Below are 24034 nucleotides of genomic sequence, written 5' to 3' on the forward strand. Positions count from 1 at the left end.
AGGCTGCCTTTCTGAGGCACTGCTCCCTAAAGATGTCCTGGGTACTTTGTAGGCTAGTACCCAAGATGGAGCTTACTAGTTTTAGAATCTTCTGCAGTTTCTTTCGGTCCTGTGCAGTAGTGCCTCCTTACCAGACAATGATGCAGCCTGTCAGAATGCTCTCCACGGTACGACTATAGAAGTTTTGAGTGTATTTGTTAACACATTATTCATCTGCATACTTTCAGAAAATGATGAGAACTAGAACTAGGGGACATAGCCTCAAGATTCAGGGAGTAGATTTAGGATGGAGATGAGGAGGAACTGTTTTTCCCAGAGGATGGTGAATCTGTGGAATTCTCTGTCCAATGAAGCAGTGGAGGCTCCCTCGGTAAATATATTTAAGACAAGGTTGGATAGATTTTTGCATAGTAGGGGAATTAAGGGTTATGGGAAGAAGGCAGGTAGGTGGAGATGAGTCCATGGTCAGATCAGCCATGATCTTATTGAATGGCAGAGCAGGCTCGACGGGCCAGATCGCTGACTCCTGCTCCTATTTCTTATGTTCTTATGCGACAGTAACCTGACTTTTTTCTCTTGTGGTCCAGGGATTTGTTCTTATACCATGGTTTAAGTTGCTGAGCTTGCTGGTCCCCTAATTTCCCTACTCATCAGAATCAGAATGTTTAATATTTCACCGTCATATATTGTGAAATTTGTTAACTTTGCGGCAGAGGTAAAATGTAGTACATGATAATAGAGAGAAAAAAAACTGAATTACTTTATATATATATATATCCATCTGTACAGCTATATACATTAAATAAGTCATACATAAAATAGAAATTTAAAAAAGTAATGAGGTAGAGTTCATAGGTTCAAAGTCCATTCAGAAACCTGATGACAGAGAAAAAGAAGCTGTTCCTGAATCAGTGAGTGTGTGCCTTCAGGCTCCTGTACCTCTTTCCTGACAGTAGCAATGAGAAGAGAGCATGTCCTGAGTGATGGTGGTCCTTAATGCTGGGTGCTACCTTTTTCAGGCATCGCTCCTTGAAGATGTCCTGAATACTACAAAGGCTAGTAGATATGATTGAGCTGACTAATTTAGCAACTCTCTGCAGCTAGCTTCGATCCTGCACAGTAGCTCTCCACCCCCTCCACCATCCATAGCAGACGGTGATGCAGCCAGTTCAAATGCTCTCCACCGTACATCTGTAGAAATTTGTGAGTGTTTTTGGTGACATGCCAAATCTCTTCAAACTTCTAATGAAATATTTCCAATCAGAAGAATCATGCACCTATCCAGGCACAAGCTGCTTTCTTATGTTACCTTCACAAATACCTTAAAACAATGCTAATCCAAAATTTTACCTTTGTATGTTGTTGCGATGAAGCATATGTATTGCATAGATGCAAATACGATTCAGTTTATCAACAGATTGCTTTTTCTCTACTTCCTTCGCTTTTGATCTAATGAAGAAGATCAAGCTTATGATATGCATGGTATCCCCTGGTTCTGAAAATATTCCTCTTTTTCTAGCTTCTTTTACTCAAGGAATTTCAATAGCTCAGGAAAACATAGCCTTGAGTACATAAGGGGTAATCTCCCAACTTCAAGCTACTGGCAGAATCAATACATTTTGCACTTCAGACACAATGTAAAGATTGTCGATTATAATAGAGCATATTTGATTGTTTTTACTTTCTTTTTCAGTGGGAAAGGCACAATTAGATTAAAAAAATACTTGAAAAATTATTTCAGTAACAGCAATCAGTCCTCAGTAAACTGCATCTCTTCCTAATCCTGAAGCACGATGTAAAAAATAAAAGAGCTTCATACATTCACTTCTGCATTCACTTCTAACAAATGATGCTTGAGCCAAAATGAAAATTAATAAGCCTCAAGCAAGATGAAAAGATAAGAAATATCCTGATAGAATAATGGATATGTGGAATAGATTTTCATCAAAAATAATGTCATGCAAATTACCTTCGTTACAAGGAGCTGCAAAATGATATGAAAAGCATGACATTGACAGTTGCAAAGATTAAAATAGAGAAGAAAGATCAAATACACAGAGCAACATTGTGGCATTGCAGTTACTGAAACCATAGAATTATTACCTACAAAGCAAATGGCAAGTCTGAATTATGGAAATAGAGGCATAAAAATGCAATCTGGAGTTCCATTGAACTATTTTTGCTGGGGCTGACTGACAGGCAGAGGAGGGCATCCGGGAGAATTTCCTCAGAACTTTTCTCCTCAGATTCAAAACTCCTTTTGGGAAGCATTATAGTTTTGATGAGATGAAAGGCTTTTTCTTTTTTGGAACTTAGGAGAACAACACCATTTTTGACATCGTGCAGTGTGTTGTATAAGAACTGTCCGATATGTTTACATTTCAGTGCAGCATTCAAAAACGTTAATGGCTGTGAAGGTAGCTAAGCAGCTTGACACCATTCTCAATTTGCTGATTACATTTGCTGGCAACGTTGCACTTGGGTTACTTTTACTTAGCACTGCAAAAACTGTTAAGCTTTCAAATAAAATTAATATGAATTTCTGTAGAGTATATTATTTGTCACTGCTAAGCACTTCCAGATGGATGGTGAATCACCCCTTCCTTGGTGTTATCAGTGAAGCTTAAATCTTCCAAAACTAATCCCTCATTCCCATTGGACCATCTTCCTATGAGTATCATTTTGATGCCAGCCATCCTCGTGTTCTTGTTAGAGTGAAATTGTCATTTGGAGCTGATATGCACTGGGTCACTGGCTATCTAATGCTGCAAGCGCACAAGTGTCACATTGAAATAACTCAAACCCAATTCACTTAAAGAACAGCAGTAAGAAAACACTTGCTCTGCTGGGCTCCAGGCTCAATTTAAACGAGAAATGAAAGCACCTTCCATAGGTCCAACGCTCTGCTTCCAACCCCTAACCTAATCAGCTTCAGCATTTTGCACTATTTGCAGTAACAAGCAAAGGTATTTCTTAACTTTTTGCAAAAAATAAATCCATTAATAAAATCACTCAGAATCCACTCTATTGCTTTGCATATTGCTAGTCTTAAGGAGCACTGCCTCAAAAAGGTGGCATTCCATGTTTAAGGACACACATCACTTAGGTCATGCCTTGTTCTCATTGCTACCATCAGGAAGGAAGTAGAAGAACCTAAAGTACACACTCAGCGATCCAGGGACAGCTTCTTTGCCTCTGCCATCGGAGTTCTGAATGGACATTAAAACCATGAACACTACCTCCCTGCCTTTCTATATTTTTTTTTGCACTACTTATTTAATTTAACTATTATTGTTGTATTATAGACAATAGACAATAGGTGCAGATGTAGACCATTCGGCCCTTCGAGCCTGCACCGCCATTTTAAGATCATGGCTGATCAACTACTATCAATACCCGGTTCCTGCCTTGTCCCCATATCCCTTGATTCCCCTATCCATAAGATACCTATCTAGCTCCTCCTTGAAAGCTTCCAGAGAATTGGCCTTCACTACCTTCCGAGGCAGTGCATTCCAGACCCCCACAACTCTCTGGGAGAAGAAGTTTTTCCTTAACTCTGTCCTAAATGACCTACCCCTTATTCTCAAACCATGCCCTCTGGTACTGGACTCTCCCAGCATCTGGAACATATTTCCTGCCTCTATCTTGTCCAATCCCTTAATAATCTTATATGTTTCAATCAGATCCCCTCTCAATCTCCTTAATTCCAGCGTGTACAAGCCCAGTCTCTCTAACCTCTCTGCGTAATACAGTTCAGACATCCCAGGACATTGGGTGTATTTAAGGCAGAGATAAATAGGTTCTTGATTAGCCAGGGTATCAAAGGGTATGGGGAGAAGGCAGGGGAGTGGGGATGACCCGAGGAATTGGATCAGCCCATGATTGAATGGTGGAGCAGACTCGATGGGCCTAATGACCTACTTCTGCTTCTATATCTTATGGTCTTATTATATAAATGAAAAAATATATATATACATATAGTAATTGTTTTTTTTGTATTATTATGCATTGCATTGTACTGCTGACACAAAGAAAACACATTTCACTATATTAGAACTGATTCTTATTCTGGATCTGCTTCTGATTGATCATCAGTGCCAAAAGAACTTAGAACAAAGTATCAGTTCCAATCAGGTTTAAGGATGGAAAACACATCAAATTTCACTTTCACTGGAGACGACAGCTGTCTGCAAGTTTAATTTATTTGAAATCTAAATCACACTGACTTGCGATAATGCATCATTTTTAAAAAAATCTTAATTGACTGCTTTCTTTTTAGCACTAAGTATTAATGAACTTAAGGTATTGGTAGTTGGGGGGGGAAGGCAGCTGCATTATTACAGAGCTGATTGTACAAACCTTAATAAGGAATCATTCATGTTGGAATAAATGGAGAAAGATGACCTCCCATAAGCAGAGAGCTAGCTCTGACTATGGATTTAGGTTATGGTGACATTATTTGGAAGCAACATGACAATACCTAACCACTTTGTCTTAGCACTAGCTATCATGCAAGTACATCAACAGCTTGAGAGAGAACAGAATAAATGTAGAGCACAGTAGTAACATGCGACATAATCACTGAGGCTTCACTCGAAAGAATTCTCAAGGTACCACTTGACATAATGTACAACATGACAAGATCATTTCTTTACAACGACAACTAAGAATTACTGAAGTACTTTATAATTTACATACAATTGATACAATTATACAGAATAACGGAAACAATGTGAAGTACTTTTTACTCTTACAGTTGGATTTTAGACCAAGTGGCATACAGATCTTGAAGGCACGTATAACTTTCACTCTTTTCCGTAGATGCTGCCTGCCCTGCTGAGTTCCTTCAGCGTTTTGTGTGTGTTGCTTGAATCTGCAGCATCTGCAGATTTTCTCTTCTGATTAGTATAACTTTCTGGTTGTACAGTATTTGTACAAAAAGTTGCTAGCATAATAAATATGTTTTCTTAAGGGCTTACCGTAACAGAGCGGCTGCTTTCCTGACCAGCTTCCATCAGGTCTGCATGTCCGATGCTCTGACCCTCCAGCAAGATAGAAACCAGACTGGCACGTGTATATTAAGGTGTATCCAAGAGAAGGCAAATCAATAGATCCCACATTCACATGAGGAGGAGTTTCAGGTTGTCTGCAGTGATGTGCTTTAAAGAAAAGTTGGATTTTGTTACGATTCAGAAAAGATAAAAATAATCACACTCAAGAGTCTTAAATATTTATCTTTTGATCAACCATTTTAATGAAGCAGAACAGGGAAGGCTCCATACAGATTACAATGAACAGGCTTAGTGAATACTGGATCAAATGCCTTTCATTTTATTTTCAGTGAACATTAATTGCGATTGGCATTTCTGGAAAGACAGAGATTTTTGAAGACTGTTAAATTGATTTGCCATTTGACAAGAAATTTGGCTCCTCAATCATGTCCATTTGGTCTTAGTCTGGTCGATCACACTCAGACTCTGATTTGCCTGAAGATGACTTGTACCCACTTATGTTTCTGAAATCGGGATACTTAAATAGTCTGAGAATCCCATCTCTTGATGATTCCAGAAAAATGAGGACAGGATATGGTCACAATCCTGAGGCCTTTTTACTTCTGTCTAAAAAAAATTACTTAAAAACCCTTCAGCACCAAAGATGTTGCTTGGTAGCTGGAAAAACAATGCATCCTTTTCACAATTCCAAATTTTGCGGCCTGTTGCTTCCAAAGTTCTTTGAGTTTTGGGATGCTAGAAATTACTTTGCTTTACCCTTTATAAGGTGGGCATCTAGCATGCTGATCAGGCAAAATAGGTCTTTAGATACCTTTGAGCAATACACACAAAATGCTGCAGGAACTCAGCAGGTCAGGCGGCTTCTATGGAGGGAAATAAACAGTTAATGTTTTGGGTCAAGACTGAAAAAGACCTGATGAAGAGCTCTAATGAAGTTCTAATGAAGAGTTGTAATGAATGGCCTGCCCAAAACATGGACTATTTATTCCACTACATAGATGTGGTCTGACCCGCTAAGTTCCTCCAGCATTTTGTGTGTGTTGCTCAAGAGTTTTATCATCTGCAGAACCTCTTATGTCATTATATGCTTTGTGCATCATTTGGTCTTTTCTGAGCACAGCCTTTCCAGTACTCTCTCCAGGGGCAAATGCTCTATATTCCCTCATGTCTTTTTATGTAACCCAGATTAATTAAATCCAATATTGTAACGTTAAGAAAGTTCTACCTGCGGAGGGATGAAAACGAGGTTTACTGATTAAAAAAAAAGAATTTTGGGGAAAAAAACGTTATCCGAGAGCAGGGTAGTCTGGACACAGAACGGACAAGGAGAGAATCGCAGCAACAACTAGAAGCTGAAGACGTGAACTGTTAAGAGTGGAATTAGTAATGAGAATCTTTTCCCTACTAACTTGAAACCCTCAGGGTGAAACCCCTGGAGGAGAGACAACAGTGATTAAAGATTTATTGAAGCTGCAGCTATAACATGCAGCAGCTATAACATGACAATATCGACAGAGGCAAGTATCCAAAATCCCTACTGTGTAGTCAGGAATTAGTTCTGCAAAATCATACCAAAGGTTTTGGTCAAGTTTTGTACAAGTTTGTGAATCAACTTTCTGTGAATGATAAACTATTTCATTTCAATGAAATCACAAACCAAGATGGCGAGCCACCCAAGAGTCTAAGAACCAGCGTGGGAACGAAATGTGTAATGATGCAGATGATTTAATAAGGTTGGATGTATAAGCTTATTTTCTTCCAAAGAAACTGAATTTGATTTTCTGCAAGAACTGATTATTTTTGCAAAGACTTGGAGAAGTTACTGAATGAGACTTACTTTGTTTAAGAGTTGTGATGTGGGAGAGATTGTCGTGAAAGAAGTTAAGTTGTATAGGTATGCAATTTTTTGAATTTGAATTTATACTTGTAGATATACTGCCTGGAACTGAAACTGAAGTTAACTATAATACTTGAAGATAGGAATTATATTTGGTTTTCTAACTAACTGGGGATAAGTAAAAAGGAAAGTTTAATCTGTAAACTTTTAAATACGAAGTAGTACTGAATCTAATTAGTTAGAGAAATTAGAGTAACAAAGGTTACTCTAATGAATATCACTGATTCTAATTAAAAAGCAATTTATTGTGATTTGATATCAAAGATTTGGAACCTAAATAGAATGTTTAAATTTTGAATTGTTCTTGCTCATGTAAATCTTCTGTACATATTGTTTATTTTTCTTATAAATAAAACCTAATCCCCAGAAGTGTTTGGTTTCTATTCACTGTCTTCTTCTGATACCTGGGTTCTTCTGATGGCCTATTAGCAACTAGTGTAATTAGATTTTCCTTAGAAGAGTGTGATGACTGGTCACACACGCTAGGACTGGTGCTACACGCACTGAACATAATGCCTTGCAATTTGTAATTGTCATTAAATTGTCGTTAAATTTAGGTCCAGTATGCAGGGACACTTGGACTACCCTCTCCGATTTGCAGTCTGCCGCTTATGTGTGAAGATTGCAGGGGCCTTTAACTTTATTCCAAGTTGCTATGAAATTATGAGTGCAACCAGGAACTTAAGCAACAGCAGAAGTGAAAGACAGTGGGCAATGTGTATTTTTAACTACACAAGAAAGAGAAGTGTTCTGAACTACTGTTATCTATGTTTAAGCTACTCTGTAATGCTCTTGACCATTATATTTTATGATTTTGTCTCAGAAAAGACCAAATATTGCAATTTATTTCCAGGCTGGATATCAGAGGAATTGGGGAGGATCTTACAGCAATTAGCTCCTTAATTTCATTCTCCCCTTTTCCTCAAGGAAGTATTTTGTGGATTTGGGAACTGCTATTAAAAAAAATCATTGTATGTACAAATTGAGTGCTGGTTAGGCACTTCATTGCACTGTCAATCACAATTTATGTCATTTTCCTGATGTTTGAGTGCAAAATGATGGGATTATATTTGGCTGGATAGCTACTTTTTCAGGTTAGGACATTGCTGGGCGATTTATCATTCTGTCCTTGGATTCTAGAGATATAATTACACTGGACCAACTAGCTTGTTGGAGCAGCTGGATCTGTTGTATAGGACTTCAGTAACAGAGTCACGATTCAGCAACAGTCATCACCACATCCAGTACAATAAGCTAGATCTTCTATAATATGGAGCAATTTGAACTGGATGAAGATTGGCTTCTGAGATGGTGGAAACCAGAGAAGAAAACTGAGATTGCTCATTCATTAAGGGCTTCTGACTAAAGATGATTGCAGAAAGTTCAGCCTTGCAACAATACTTTTAGTTATACCACTGTTGTGCATGGTGAAGGTACTCTTGTAATGTCCGGAAATATTATATTTAATGATTTTGATTCAGAGTGTAATGGCTTCACAGAACAGATTCTGGAGTCATGTGTCCACGTGTAATGGGGTCAGGTATGATGTCAAGGATGTCAGGGCATATGGTGTAATGGTCAGTAATCACACACTGGTTTCAGGTCATAAGGTGTAATGGAGAGAACAAGTAAACTGAAAACAAGGCAGTTCATGGAGAATTGTTTCCTCTTCAGTAACTTAACTTACACTCACCATACACAACTGACTGAGCACAATATGCACCCTCCATGTCTTCCTCTGCACTGGGAATTATTACATTAACAAAAGTCATGTACATTATTGGTAACTTCAACTGCAAATAAAATCCTTCCTCAGAAACAGAGGAGTAACAAAGTGATTTACTTATTTAATTATTGATTTCCGCAGTCATGGGCAGAACATACAAACTCCTTACAGGAGATGTATGATTGTCTTTCCAAAGATGAAATTGATACCACAGGCTGAAAATGGAGTTTCAATCACAAACTAATGACACAGGCAATATATATAGAGCCAACTTGTATGTATTTCATTTTATGTTAATAAATAATTAATTTGCAAGTGTGTAGACACAGTAACAACAAATTCCAGTGAGTTTTCAAGTGAAGACAAGACACAAAAATTGGACATACGAATGCATTCAGGCTGAGTGCCACTCCAGGTAAGGTTGGCAAGACAAGTGCGTGTACTTGATCCAAGGAGAAGATAGCCTTTCAGGCACTTGAAGCCCACCGTACTTCCAACCTGCCAAAAAGTGAAAACAGTTATTTTAACATTGATGTACAGATGATAAACATTTAAAACCTCCACTAAATGTCAAAACAATACATTTGCTATTGTGAGTGCACCTAGCAGACCTGTGTTACTATTAATCTCAAGAGGCTCTTTAGTTAAGAGTAAAAGTCATTAGGCATGTTATTTTATTCCACTTATCTTGGGACCAGAGAAAAAGATTTGTTTCAATGAGTGGTTTCTAAGGGGGTGCTTCCATTTTATCACAAAAAGAATTGTTCAAGGAAATAATTCTAAAATCTCACTTGGAATTAATCTGGTTCTAAAGAGGATTTTCTCTGCCGAAGAGCATTCAGTGTTTTTTATTCTGTCACTGCTTAAATTTTATTTGGTATGAAATTAGTGCCAAGCTAATTCCCCACTAAAAATACATGCAATTCCCCATAATAAAGATCATCTGTGCCAAAAATATTCTACTCTGGTAACCCGTTAATGACAATACCACAGTACAGTCGGCCCTCCTTATCCACCGGGGATTGGTTCTGAGAACCCCCCGCAGATACCAAAAAATGTGGATGCTCAAGTCCCTTATTTAACCTGTCTCATATGGTGGTCTTCAGGACCCAGCGGAACCCCAAACTTTATTTAACCTATCTCAGTCCGGTGGACATTAGGACCCAGTGGCAGAGTTCTGAATCCGCAGTGTTTCTGTTCACAGAAATAATCACGATCACGATTGAAAGTAAGGTGGAAGTAATAAAGTGATCGGAAAGAGGTGAAACGCCAGCGGTCATTGGAAAAGCAATAGGCTACAGTCAGCCAACGACTGGAATAATTTTAATGGAGCATGTGAAAGGCCCTGCCCCAATGAAAGCTACAATTATTACTAAGCAACACAGTGGTTTAATTGTTGAAATACGTATGTTTCTTAAGTGTTTTATATGCATAGAAAAGTAAAATATGTACTATATACTAAGAAAAATGTTTGACTAACTGACGCTAAATAATACCGGATATACCTGTTTTGACTTCAAATCCGACTTAAAGACAGACTCAGGAATGGAACTCATTCATAACCCAGGGACTACCCTAGTAATCATTTCTAGATTACTTATAATACCTAATACAATGTAAATGCTATGTAAATAGTTGTTATACTGTATTGTTTAGGGAATAATGACAAGAAAAAATAGTCTGCACATGCTCAAACAATGAGTGCTGGAGAGAGAACTTCCGGGTTTTCCTGTTCCGCGGTTGGTTGAATCCGTGCATGCGGAACCAGCGGATAAGGAGAGCCAACTGTACCTTAAATGTTCTACCTCTGTGTAGATATGTAAAGTAACCATATAATTGAAGTTCCACACATGTCAAAATAATTCTGCTGGTTTTCATTTGAGATTGAGTGGTCCAAAACAAAATTCTTTTTCAGTTAGTGATGCAATGGTTTGGGTTTTACTGAGTTTTCTGTGGCAATGCAAGAACTTGTCATTTCTAGCATGCGTGGGGCGGCAGCATGTGCATATTCAAGTACCAAATCTGAACCTCCTGGAATCTCTGGATGGACACAAACTTGCTGTAATTCTACAGTGATTAATCTGAAACATCTCATAGAACCATAGGACATTACAGCACAGAAACAGGCCTTTTGGCCCTTCTTGGCTGTGCTGAACCATTTTTCTGCCTAGTCCCACTGACCTGCACCTGGGCCATATCCCTCCATACCCCTCTCATCCATATACCTGTCCAAGTTTTTCTTAAAGTTTCTCCTCACAGATCCCGAACCAGTTTAAAACTGAGACAGGATCTGCAAGTTGATTCATCCAGACGGTGATTTTATGGCTGCAGGGAAGAAATGGAAGGATCAGATAGGTTATTAATACATTAATTAATCAAGTTTTAAACATTAAATTCATCTTTTAAAGTTTGAGGTGATTTTTCATTGTTTTAAGTGTTACTGTTTTCTTTAAAATATGTGCCAGAGGCTTTCAGAAACACATAAGAATTTGGACAGCTTTGGAAAATTTATAGGATGATTATGTAATTTTTCTTCTTGTCAGTGCTTTTTCCATCATTTTCATGGACAGGTCCTGACCACAAAACCTGATTATATCAACTGAGGCCCTTACACCACTCAGGTCTTCACTGATGGAACTCAAGGTGTTGTTGACAGCAAGTTCATCCTCTATTAGGTCATGCTCAATGAACTAGCAGAACACTTAGGTTTCAACTGCTAAGTGTAGGCGGTAGCTTCTAAACAGCCTCAAAGCACAGCACACGCCCCTTCTGTACAGCTCTGACCTTTCCTGGAAGAGAGCCCGAAGATCCAAAAATCTTAAGCCTTCCCTGCAACACCAACTCATTAGCCATGTATTAAACTGTATAAACGTCCTAGTTTTAGTTTCAGTCATAATGAAATGGGCCAAATGGCTTAATTCCCCTTCTATATCCTATGGCCTTATGGCCGAATTGAATGAATGAAATTTCAGAAGACAAGGACGTGACAACAGAATGATGTCTTCTATTGTTCAGAGAACGGGTGAGGGAATGAACTTCAACCTGGCCTGTGGGAACACAGTTTATCAGGAGATCTAAGAGTGCAGTTACCAGTGGCAATTCTAGGAAAAAGGTTCAGCTGAATATGCAATGGACTGCCAAGTTGATACAGCATTCAGGGTGGTTAATGGATTTCCTTCAGCTACACAGCAATGAAGCTGAGGTGATAACTTTGGGGGATTATTAAGATGATAGATTTTAGATCCATGATGAGACTAAAGAAGCCCTTGCTCTTCTCCTAAGAGCAAAGAGACTAAGATCATGACTAGTTTAGATAGGGGAGATAGAAGGAACTTGTTCTAACTGGGGGGTTGAACGTACTTAACGAAGTTACCTATTTGGCCAAACAACATTGTAGTTAAAGTATAACATTCAATACCTATGGGAATTATGGAAACAGAATCATCCTGAAGTTTCAAAAGAGAATTATTCTGCGTACCTAAATGAGAGTTATTTCTGGGCAATGAGTACATGAATGAACTTAACAGAAACACTCTATTCAAATCAGCATGGACTTTTTGGGCCAGCATTAGACCATAAGACACAGGAGACATTTGGTCCATTGAGTCTGCTCCACCATTCCATCATGGCTGACTTATTATCCCTCTCAGTCCCTTTCTCCTATTTTCTCCCCATAACCTTAGACACCCTGACTAATCAAGAACCTATCAGCCTCTGCTTTAGATGTACCCAATGACTTGGCCTCCACAATCGTCTGTCGCAATGAATTCCATGGGTGCATCGCCCCCTGGCTAAAGAAATACCTCCTCATCTCTGTTTTTAACTCTTTGTCTTTGACTCGACCACTTGAGAAAACATCCCGTCCTCATCCACTCGATCTAGTCTTTTCAATTTTCAATGGTTTCAATGAGATCTCCCCCCCCCCCCCACCTCATTCTTATAATCTTCAGTGAGTACAGGCCCAAAGCCATCAAACGTTCTTCACACATTAACCCTTTCATTCCCAAGATCATTCTTGTTAACCTCTTCTGGATCCTCTCCAACATCCTTTCTTAAATAAGAGAACCAAAACTACACACAATATTCTGAGAGCAGTCTGACCAATGCCTTATAGGTCATTATATGTTTTGTTACATAACAATTCTATGATTCCATGAAGGATGAAAGGGAAGAGAGAAATCTGAGCTCTGCCCTGGATTTGTTTGCATTGATATTTATGTAGATAGTGGCACTAGGGAGTTTGAAAGATTATCAACAAAGGATTCAAAATAAATATTTTCTGGAGGCATATGAAAGAGATGGATTGAGAATATACAAAGGAAAAGAAATGTGGGACTGACTGGAAGTACTTAGCGATAATAACAATTTATGAATAAAATAGAGAGCACAGGAGAAGGGAAAATACAAGTTAAAATCATAAATATTAAAATAACAGTGTAAAAGACTGAGTGGTGGGGAAGTAGTTTTTGGTAAGGAATATTATAAGATGTTTCAGGTAGGTACAACTGTGGTTTGGTTTAAAGGTAGACAAGTGCAACTGCATGAAAGGCTGCTGTCTCTCATCTCCAGCAATGCATGGGTCAATCCCAAGCTCCAGTCCTTTTTGCATCGAGCTTGCATGTTCTCCCTGTGGCCACATACATTTCCCCAGGTGCTCTAGTTTCCTCCCACATCCAAAAACGTTGCTGATAGGTTAACTAGTTACATAAATCCCCTGTAATACAAGTGGGTGGAATCTAGTGAGAAATGTAGGCCATACGAGAGAGAATGAACTGCAGGGAAATTAATAGGGGCCAGAGGCTGATGCGAACACCCTGAGAAAAAGCAGACACTCGATGGACTAAATTATTTTCAACTCTATCTTAAAAGAAATGAGGATATAACAAAGTGACAGAGAGAATATGGAATCAAACTCTGTTTCTGCATTATTGAGAATGTATTTCAAAGATCTGGTAAAACCTAGAAGAGTCGGTGTTCTTACATCGGTAGGAATCTGCATCAGATCAATCATCTCATTGGGGTCTTCTAAACCTTATCTGCCAAGGAAATAATGATGCTTATTTATCATTTGGAAGCAAAAAAGTATATATTGACCACCTGCCCAGAAGGTTTTCTGTCATCAGGCATCTGAATCAAGCCAGAAATATGACTTTGGTCATTAGTGTCACAGATGCAAGACCGTTTGCCATTTGGCGTATTCATATTATGACAGACAGCTCCAATTATTCCAAAGGGAAGCTCATTCATTTATGCTACGTGGAAGAAGTGGAGAGGAAGCATGGGAGGGATGATGAATATTCAAAGGCTAGCAAAAACAATAATCACCAAAGAGTGAAAAGATGCGGTGATGTCAGGAGCATAACGAAATGAAAAACAGCACATTGGACAATAATGTCACATTGTATAGGAACAAGATCTTCTGCCGGCATTTCAATGCTGACTATCCACACCAATCCCAATTACAAGTACTTCGTTCATAACATTTTATATCTTGGTATTTCAAGTGCTCATTTAGATGGTTCTTATATGTTGTTCCACCAACCCCTCAGGGATTATAACCACATTCTGGGTGAAAGTATTCGGCCTTATAACCTCCCCTTTTCCTAACCTTATGTCTTCTAATTGTTTCTGTCTTTCTACTCTGTTTATTGACGACCTTGGCACATCAGTCAGGTCCACCATCAGCCACTTCTGCTCCAAGACCATAAGACACAGAAGCAGAATTAACCCCTTCAGCCCACTGAGTTTGCTCCTCCATTCCATCATGGCTGATTTATTATCCCTCTCAACCTCATCCTCCTGCCTTCTTCCAATAACCTTTGACACCCTGATTAATTAAGGACCTATCAACCTCTGTTTTAAATATACTCAATGACTTGGCCTCCATAGCCATCTGTGGCAAATAATTCCACAGATTCATCATCACTGGCTAAAGAAATTCCTCCTCATCTTTGTTCTATTCTGAGGCTGTGCCCTCCGATCCTAGGCTCCACCACTATAGGAATCATCCTTGCCATGTCCTACTCTATCACATAATTCTTCTACATTCCAGGGAGTAAAGAGCCAGGTAAAGCTTCTCATATATTAACCCTTTCATTTCTGCAATCATTCCCATGAACTTGCTCTGGACCCCCTTCAATGCTGCTGCATCCTTGCTTAGATAAGGGGTCCAAAACTGATCAGAAGGAAAACAAACCCTGTCTTCTCCTCATAAGTGAAACATCCCAAGCTGTGAATTTCCAGTCCAAACATGTTCTTATGGCTTAGTGATCAGAACAACTTCACATGTGACAAAGAGAATGTCGTAGAATAGCCAAAATGTTTCTGACATTTTCCCCACTCTATTTTGGTTATAATTGTCTTATCTATTTCTCACATTCTGAATAAAAAAAAACCCTTGAAATTTTTTTCTCCAGTGTTATTGGTCCTTTGAGGTAGATGTATTTGATCTATGAAGAATGTACCACTCTTTAGGCACAGGTACAATCAGGTTAAAAGTTTCATTATGAATTTGATGCAGCCTTTTAGCTTAACAAAATTTTGCCCAACAAAATATTTTCTAGAAGTATTTCTTTCATAAATCAAGGAATGGCAGTGTGCTGTCTATGGTCTGGTTCTGCCAGCATGCTCATTCTGATGCCTGGAAAAATAATGCATGTTCTGAGAGCTTGACACTGTCAAAAAGACAAAGAAATTCTGGCAGATTCCATAATGCTGTTTGAATGCCAAGTAAACCCATATGCTCCATTAATATCGCTCGGGAATAAAAATCCCATGTCTTTAACCATTCTGACCTATTAATTGACTCATATCACACACCAACATGAGCACTCTCAAGTAGCCTTGGAAATGTCACAGCAGAGCCCTCGTGTCTACTAAAGCAGCTAAAAGAACATCAACTGATGCACACACACTGCAAAGGTTAAAACATGTGTCCCACAGCCATCTTCTTAATGATAATTGGAGATGGGTAATTCACGTCAGAACTACAATAAAAAAAAACTGGAAATCCTCAGCAAATGAAGCAGCATGAAGCTGATGCCAAGATACACGAAATGGATGCATAAAAATATCACCTATCCCAAAAATTCTCTACTTCTTGTCACCAACTAAAGGCAATCCCACAGCATCTTAGATGACAATCCCACAGTGCATGAAGCTGTTTGGTCTTTCGAGCGTTTCTAGCAGTTTCTGTTTGTATTTCAGGTTTCTAGAATCTACAATTTTTCTTTGACTTGCATGGGAAATTAATCACAAGCATGCAAATGACATCTACATCCCAGAAAAGATCAATTTGAAAAAAAAAGTCACTTGGTGATATCCAATGATAGAATGACAGCTGAAAATCTCTGGAATTTAGGTCCATGATTCAAAGACAAAACTAACTGAAAGCTTCAGCTGTGAAGTACACTCCTTTGTTAAATACCACAAGTTATTTAATATACCAAAGATATTGTATCAATATGAGACACTGCCAATTAATCTTGCTAGTGAATTTAGGTAAGTTTGATGAATCCAAATACTAAAGTTCCACTGCTGCCCAACATTGGAGAATAGGCTTCCTGAGATTGGCCTGTGGCAAGTGTAAGGTGCCACAGGACCCAGAGTCTCATTCACTTCAATGAAGATTTTACAGATGTGAGGAAGAAAGTTAAGATAACTTTCTTTGCTTTTTTTTGCTTTTTCTGCAGTAAAGTTTATAATTAATCCTTTTAATTATAAACAGAAGCCTGAAGGCACGTACTCAGTGATTCAGGAACAACTTCTTCCCCTCTGCTGTCCAATTTCTCAATGAACACTAAATCCATTATTTCATTTTTTTGCACTACTCATTTAAATTAATTTGAAAATATTTACTGTAATTCAGTTTTAAAAAAATATTTATCATGTATTGCATTGTACTGTTGCTGCAAAGTTAACACATTTCATGACAATACGCCAGTAGTATTAAACCTGATTCTGTTAAGTGTTTTCAGGTGATTTTTTAAAAATAGTTTTTAAACATTGTTAATTGCTGGTGCAATCATTTCTGAACACCTCTGCATGAAAAACTTTGAGAAGTTTTTCAAAATCTTATACATTTAAAGAAGTAGTAAATTAGGGGCATGGATTTGCTGTTGTTTAGGGTTTCTTCTGTAATATTTTGGACAGTGCTTAGTCTGGTCCTGTTTTGAAGCACAAAACCCTGTCTCCATGCACATCCTCACTAATTGATTCATAATCTTCTCAGTAAGCAAGCATAAGCTGCAGGATCTGGGCCAATCTGGTAACTGCTGGCCAGTAGCAAATCAGGGCAATGACTGTTAGTGGTGGGTCCTACTCCTCAATATTGAAGCCAGTTACTTTCCTTTCAACCATTAAACAAAGAAGCTGATGTTTCTTCTTCATTAAGCTGCAATGTTGAAAATTTACAGCCTTTTCTGATCCTTTGATGAACCTCCCAATATATTGGGTCTTACAAGTGAGATCGGTGGGCTTATCTGGCCACCGTATTCTTGTTGACTATTTCATGAAGGGTCATGCATGGGAGATATTGTTGGTGTAATGATATCAATGTAGCAGGTAACTCACCTGGTAACCTTGGGAATTGTTCTGTATTCCAAAAAAGGGCACACCTGGATCAACGCAAGTGGTATGTGTTGAATCTGAAGAAAAATAAATGTAATTTTAATACTGCACTGAACTTTAGGACAACACGTTAGTAAAGTAAGCACATAAGGAGTCAAGCACAGCACAGCAAATTATCCCCACGTCTGGTAAATTAAAATATTGACGGACATACTGGTTTTGTGACTATAAAGCTGAGGGCTACTGTGGGTGGTGTGGCCTAAAACTGATTCAGGGCAGTTCTGTGCCAACATACTGGCTCACTGAAAACTAGTTTTTGGCATAATTCCTCAGAGCACCCAATGAAGGTGAAACACCTCTCTGTTGAGAAGGAAGAGCATTTCAAGAATCAAATGAGGAATTGGTCATTCTAGTGAATCAGTAATGGCCATGGAAGTTGGACAGAGGAAAGCATAAAGTAAATCATAATACTGGAGATTGGTGGCAGCCACATGGCTGGTTGACAGTGGAAATAATTGGGACATGCTTTCATTACACTGCCTTGAGCAAAAGAGTTGAAGGGATTTATAGGTGAGAAGGGGAAGAAAGCTTGTAGATTTATTAAACATCTGTTTTTGCTGGTATCACAATTTTAACATCAATGCTCTTGATCCTCAAGGTGAATCTTTCACAAAATGATATTTTTGCAAGGAAACATTTTCCATCAGTTACCTATACAGGTTGGCTGGGTTCCACTCCACATGCCGTCAGACTGGCAAAATCTTTGGGATGAGCCCACTAATACCAGTGGTGGATTACAGACGAAGAAGACAGCAGATTTATATGTAAATCCTTGTTCTTCACGTCTTCCTTGAGCTGGGGTTCCAGGATCGCCACAGAACACAGCTAGAACAGCAGTGGATGAGACACAGATGTCAATGCACAGAAAAAGGAAACTAGAACTTACATGGTCAATTTTTAGACTGTACATTGGGCCACTATTTTGTTCTTAGTTGGGCTTGTAAAGATCAGTCTAAAGTATTAATTTAGTTGGGCTCATTCAGGATCAATAAAGGCTTTGTGCAAGTCACTGAAATAAGACGCACACATTGCACTTCAGATAAGGAACTTATACCAATGCACAGAACTGCCGTTTATACTAATCCCATTGTAAGGATTTGTCAAACTTATCCTTCAGTATTCTATTTTCGGTGCCTTAGGCAGTGTAGTGATTGTGTTGCATCATCACAAGTTAAATGTGTGAAGCATTTAACAATAGACATTCAATTCATTTTACCTTAACCTGTAAAATGGGACATATGTAATATTGATCCACGGACAATATTTGTTCTTGGACTCCATTTTTTATTCTAGTTTTGCGACAGAACATTGAGAGGAAGTGTGGAGTGTTGAGGGATAGAACATTCCAGAAGGAAGAAAGGTAACAGCTGGCAGTGTCAACTCTCTTCACTTCAAGAGTCTGAGGTACCCACCTACTTCAAGCAGGCTTCCATTTTACCAGTGCCTAAGAATGTGGCAAGCTTCCTCAATAACTATCATCCAGTAGCATTTACATCCACTGTGATAAAGCACTTTGAGAGGTTGGTGACAAAACATACCAACTCCTGCCTGATGCGCAACTTTGATCTGCTCCAATTTGCCTACCATCTCAATAGGTTTGCCTTGACCCCGCCTTGTGAAGCTGGATCCTGGACTTACCATCAGATTGCTGACAGGTGGTAAGAGTGGGCTCCCTCATCTCCACCCCTCTGACTGTGTACTGAGGGGGCTTAGTACTGTCCTCTCCTTTACTCCCTGTATACTCAAGACCGTGTTGCCAGTCGTAGCTCTAATCTGCTAATTAAATTTGCCGACAACACTACATTGATTGGCCTTATCTCAAACAATAATGAGGTGGCCTACAGGGAAGAAGTCTGACTTCAGTGGTGTCAAGAAAACAACCTCTCCGTCAATGTTGCAAAAACAAAGGAACTGGTTGTGGATTCCAGGAAGAATGGAGATGAGCTAACCCCTATTGACATCAATGGATCTGGGGTTTAGAGGGTAAACAGCATTAAGTTCCTTGGGATCACAGGGTTCTGCAGAGAGTGGTGCGGATAGCCCATCGCATCTGTAGTTGTGAACTTCCCATGATTCAGGACATTTACAAAGACAGGTATGAAAAAAGGGCCCGAAGGAACATTGGGGACCCAAGTCACCCCAACCACAATTTATTCCATCTGCTACCATCTGGGAAATGGTATTGCCGCATAAAAGCCAGGACCAACAGGCTCCAGGATAACTTCTTCTACCAGGCCATCAGACTGATTAACCTATGATGGTTTGAGTGTATTTCTATGTTACACTGACTGTTCTATTTATTATAAATTATTATAAATTACTATGATGGCACATTGCATATTTAAACAGAGATGCAATGTAAAAATCTTTACTCCTTCTGTAGGTCAAGGATGTTAGTAGTAAAGTGAATTCAATTCAAAGGTTAACAGCAGATGCTTTTTCATTGGCTCCTCACTGTACCCTGGAATATCTGGACAGCGATGCTTCATACAACAGAATGCTCTTCATTGAGTATAGACAATAGACAATAGGTGCAGAAGTAGACCATTCGGCCCTTCGAGCCTGCACCGCCATTTTGAGATGATGGCTGATCATCTACTATCAATACCCAGTTCCTGCCTTGTCCCCATATCCCTTGATTCCCCTATCCATAAGATACCTATCTAGCTCCTTCTTGAAAGCATCCAGAGAATTGGCCTCCACTGCCTTCCAAGGCAGTGCATTCCACACACCCACAACTCTCTGGGAGAAGAAGTTTTTCCTTAACTCTGTCCTAAATGACCTACCCCTTATTCTCAAACCATGCCCTCTGGTACTGGACTCTCCCAGCATCTGGAACATATTTCCTGCCTCTATCTTGTCCAATCCCTTAATAAACTTATATGTTGCAATCAGATCCCTTCTCAATCTCCTTAAGCTTGGCATTCAATACTATCATCTCCTCAAAGCTAATTAATAAGCTCCAAGCACTAAGCCTCAGTATCTCCTTGTGCAACAGTTCTTCGATTTCCTCACTTTCAGACCTCCGTCAGTTCGGACTGGCAGCAACATATGCTTCACAATCTCCATCAGGGCAGGTGCACCGCAAGGCTGTGTGTTTAGCCCCCTGCTCTACTCGCTCTATACTTAAGATGGTGAGGCTAAGCACGATTGCAATGCCACATTTAAGTTTGCTGATGGACTCCACTGTTGTTGGCCAAATCACAGGTGGTGTCAAATCAGCAAACAGGAGGGGCCCTGAAAATCTGGCTGCATGGTACCACAACAATAACCTCTCACTCAATGTCAACAAGACAAGGGAGCTGATTATTGACTACAGGAGGAGGAAACCAGAGGTCCATAACTCAGTCCTCTTTGGGGAATCAGGGTTGTAGAGGGTCAACAATTTTAAAATCCTTGGTATTATCATTTCACAGGATTTGCCTTGGGTCCAGCATGTAAGTACCATTACAAAGATAGCACCATAAAGATAGCATGGAGGTGCCTCTACTTTCTTAGAAGTTTGCAAAGATTTGACATGTCATTTGAAGCATTGTTAAACTTCTACAGATGTGTGACAACGAGTATATTGACTGGTTGCATCACGGCCTGCTATGAATACACCAATGCCCTTGAATGAAAAGCCTACAAAAAGTATTGAACACAGTCCAGTTCATCATGGGTAAAGCCTTACCCACGATTGAGCACATTTGCAGGGATTGCTGTTGTAGAAAAGCAGCATCCATCGTTAACAACCCCATGTTATTTTCCAGCTGCTACCATCAGGGAGGAGGTACAGGAGCCTCAAGACCCAAACCACCCAGGTTCAGGAACAGTTGCTACCCCTCAACCATCAGGCTTTTGACCAAAGGGGATAACTTCACTCAATTTCACTCACCCCAACACTGAACTGTTCCCACAACCTATGGACTCACTTTCAAGGACTCATCTCATGTTCTTGAGATTAATTATTATCATTATAGTTATTACTTTTTTTCTCTTTGTAGTTACTATGGATGCCCACAAGAAAATTAATCTGTGGGTTGTATATGGTGCCACATATGTAAGACTGTAAAACCGCAAGATATAGGAAAATTAGGCCATTTGGCCCATTGAGTCTGATCAGCCATTTTACCTCTCAACCACAATCTCCTGTCTACTCCCCCCCCACCCCCCGTTCCCTTCATACCCAGACCAATCAAGAATCTATCAACCTCTGATATAAATATACTTAAAGATGGCCTCCACAGATGCCTGTGGCAATGAAATTTACAGATTCTCCACTCTCTGCCTGAAGAAATTCCTCCTCATCTCCATTTTAAAAGGGCGCCCCTCTATTCTGAGGCTGTCCACTGGTCTTAGACACTCCCATCATAGGAAACACCCTCTCCACATCCACATGGCTTTTCATTATTTGATAGGTTTCAATCAGGTCACCCCTCATTCTTCTGAATTCGAGTGAATACAGGCCTAGAGCCATCACACGGTCTTCATATGATAAGCTGTTTAATCATGGAATCATTTTCGTGAACCTCTTTTGAACCCTCTCCAGTTAAATCACATCCTTTCTAAGATGAGCGGCCCATCATTACTCACATACTCCAAGTGATGCTTCAGCAGTGCTTTATAAAGTCTCGATATTAGATCTTCACTTTTATGTTCTAGCCCTCTTGAAATGATTGCTAACATCGTATTTGCCTTCCTTACCACAGATTCAACCTTCAAATTAAACATTAGGGAATCCTGTACAAAGCCTACCAAATGCCTTTGCATCATAGATTTTAGTATTTTCTGTCCATTTAGAAAATAGTCAACTCTTTCATTTCTTCTATCAAAGTGCATGACCATACACTTCCTGACTCTGTATTCCATCTGCCATTTCTTTGCCCATTCTCCTAATCTAAGTCCTTCTGTGGTCTCCGTACTTCCTTAAAACTATCTTCATCTCCACCTATCTTCTTATCACCTGCAAATTTGCAACAAAGCCTTCAATTCCATCATCTAAATCACTGACATATAACGTAAAAAGTATTGGTCCCAACACAGATCCCTGTGGAACACCACTAGTCTCCAGCAACCAACCAGAAAAGGCTCCCTTTATTTCCACTCTTTTGTCTCCTACCAATAAGCTACTGCTTCATCTATGCTAAAGTATTTCCTGTAATACCATGGGCTTGTAGCTTGTTAAGCAGCCTCATGTGGCACCTTGTCAAAAGGCTTTTGAAAATCAAAGTACACAACATCAACCAAATTTCCTTTGTCTATCCTACTTGCTGTTTCTTCAAAGTATTCAAACAGATTTGTTTGGCAAGATTTTCCCTTGAGGAAACCATACTGACTACGGCCTATTTTATCATGTGCCTCCAAGTATACTGAAACCACACCCTTAACAATCGACTTTAACAATCTTTCCACCCACTGAGGTCAGACTAACTGGCCTATCATTTCCTTTCTTAGTGAAGAGTGGAGTGACATTTGCAATTTTCCAGTCTTCTGGAAGCATTCCAGAATCTAGTGATTCTTGAACGATCATTACTAATGCCTCCACAATCTCTTCAGCTACCTCATTCAGAATTGCTGGGGTGTACACCATCTGGTCCAGGTGGCTTATTTATCTTCAGACCTTTCAGTTTCCCAAGAACCTTCTCCCCCTAGTAATGGTAGCTTCACACACTTCACGCCCACCGATACCTGAAACTTCCATCATACTGCTAATGTCTTCCACGGTGAAGAATGATGCAAAATACTTATTCAGTTCATCTGTCATTTCCTAAGCCACTCTGAAGACTGGCACAGTAAATGAATGGCCACTCAGCTTGAACTTGAATCATTCTTATTGGTTTTTTCTAACGAATCCCTTTTGCTGATTGGTCACTCCTCAAATCAGAAAAAGAGCTGCAAAACTCTGCTTTAGAAATCTCGATTGCTGCCGTGACTAAAAAGTAGCTCTTTTTCACGCACCGCTGGTGTGGATTGTCCAACTCAGTACTTTGATAATAAATCTATTTTGAACTTTTCAACTCATGCTTGAAGTAACTGCGCTGATATTTAGAAGTTCAGCAGCTGCCCGTACCTCCAAGAGTGAATAATGGAAAAGATTGAGGTATAATTATCCACCCCAGCAAAAAAGCCTTCTATCAGAGCCACCATTGTGTCTTAAACGAGGTTTTGGTTTACCTATGTCATTAATGTTGCTCTAGATTCGGAGTGAAATTGCTGATATTAATTCACATGCATGCTCGATAGGTGCTGTCTGACTTGCTGACTGCTTCCAGCACACATTTTTCTTTCAGTCTTTAATCATCTACAGTCTTATGACTGTTTTATTCTGTTCCATTTGTGTTCTTACTTGTAAACATAATACTTATATTTAATTTGTACTTTTCTTGTGAATGATGCAAAGAAAATTTAAGAGAAGTTTGGATAGGTACATGGATAGTAGAGGTATGGAGGTCCGTGGTCCCAGAGCAGGTCGATGGGAGTAGACAGTTTAAATGGCTCGGCACAGACCAGATGGGCCAAAGGGCCTGTTTCTATGATGTACTTTTCTATGTCTCTAAGATACTATGTGCTGGTGATGCTACTATTTGCTTCTGGTTGTAGCACTGCCAATGTAATTACAGATATCACAATAAACTTGACTTCTTTGACTCTGACTTTGTTTTGTATGTTGCTTTTCAGATTATGATTTTGTCATTCCTCAATGAAACTCATGTTACGTCTTTGTTAATTGCTGATCCCTTCCTCTCAGAGATCTCGTATATTATGCTATTCTTCATTAGTGAGGTTTAT

The 24034-nt window shown here is 39.3% G+C and overlaps 1 protein-coding gene across 1 annotated transcript in view; it reads right to left on the reverse strand.

The window, feature by feature from the left end:
- csmd2 (CUB and Sushi multiple domains 2) overlaps nt 1-24034 on the reverse strand; it is an 896539-nt gene that overhangs the window by 34991 nt on the left and 837514 nt on the right. Inside the window, exons 57-60 of the mRNA XM_073034487.1 lie at nt 17915-18088; nt 17207-17280; nt 9022-9133; nt 4980-5159 (exon numbers count right to left, since the gene is read on the reverse strand). Of these exons, the coding sequence (XP_072890588.1) occupies nt 4980-5159; nt 9022-9133; nt 17207-17280; nt 17915-18088 (540 nt within the window). The remainder of the gene's footprint in view (nt 1-4979; nt 5160-9021; nt 9134-17206; nt 17281-17914; nt 18089-24034) is intronic.

Source organism: Hemitrygon akajei, chromosome 32 (assembly GCF_048418815.1).
Source record: "Hemitrygon akajei chromosome 32, sHemAka1.3, whole genome shotgun sequence".
Lineage (NCBI taxonomy): Eukaryota > Metazoa > Chordata > Chondrichthyes > Myliobatiformes > Dasyatidae > Hemitrygon > Hemitrygon akajei.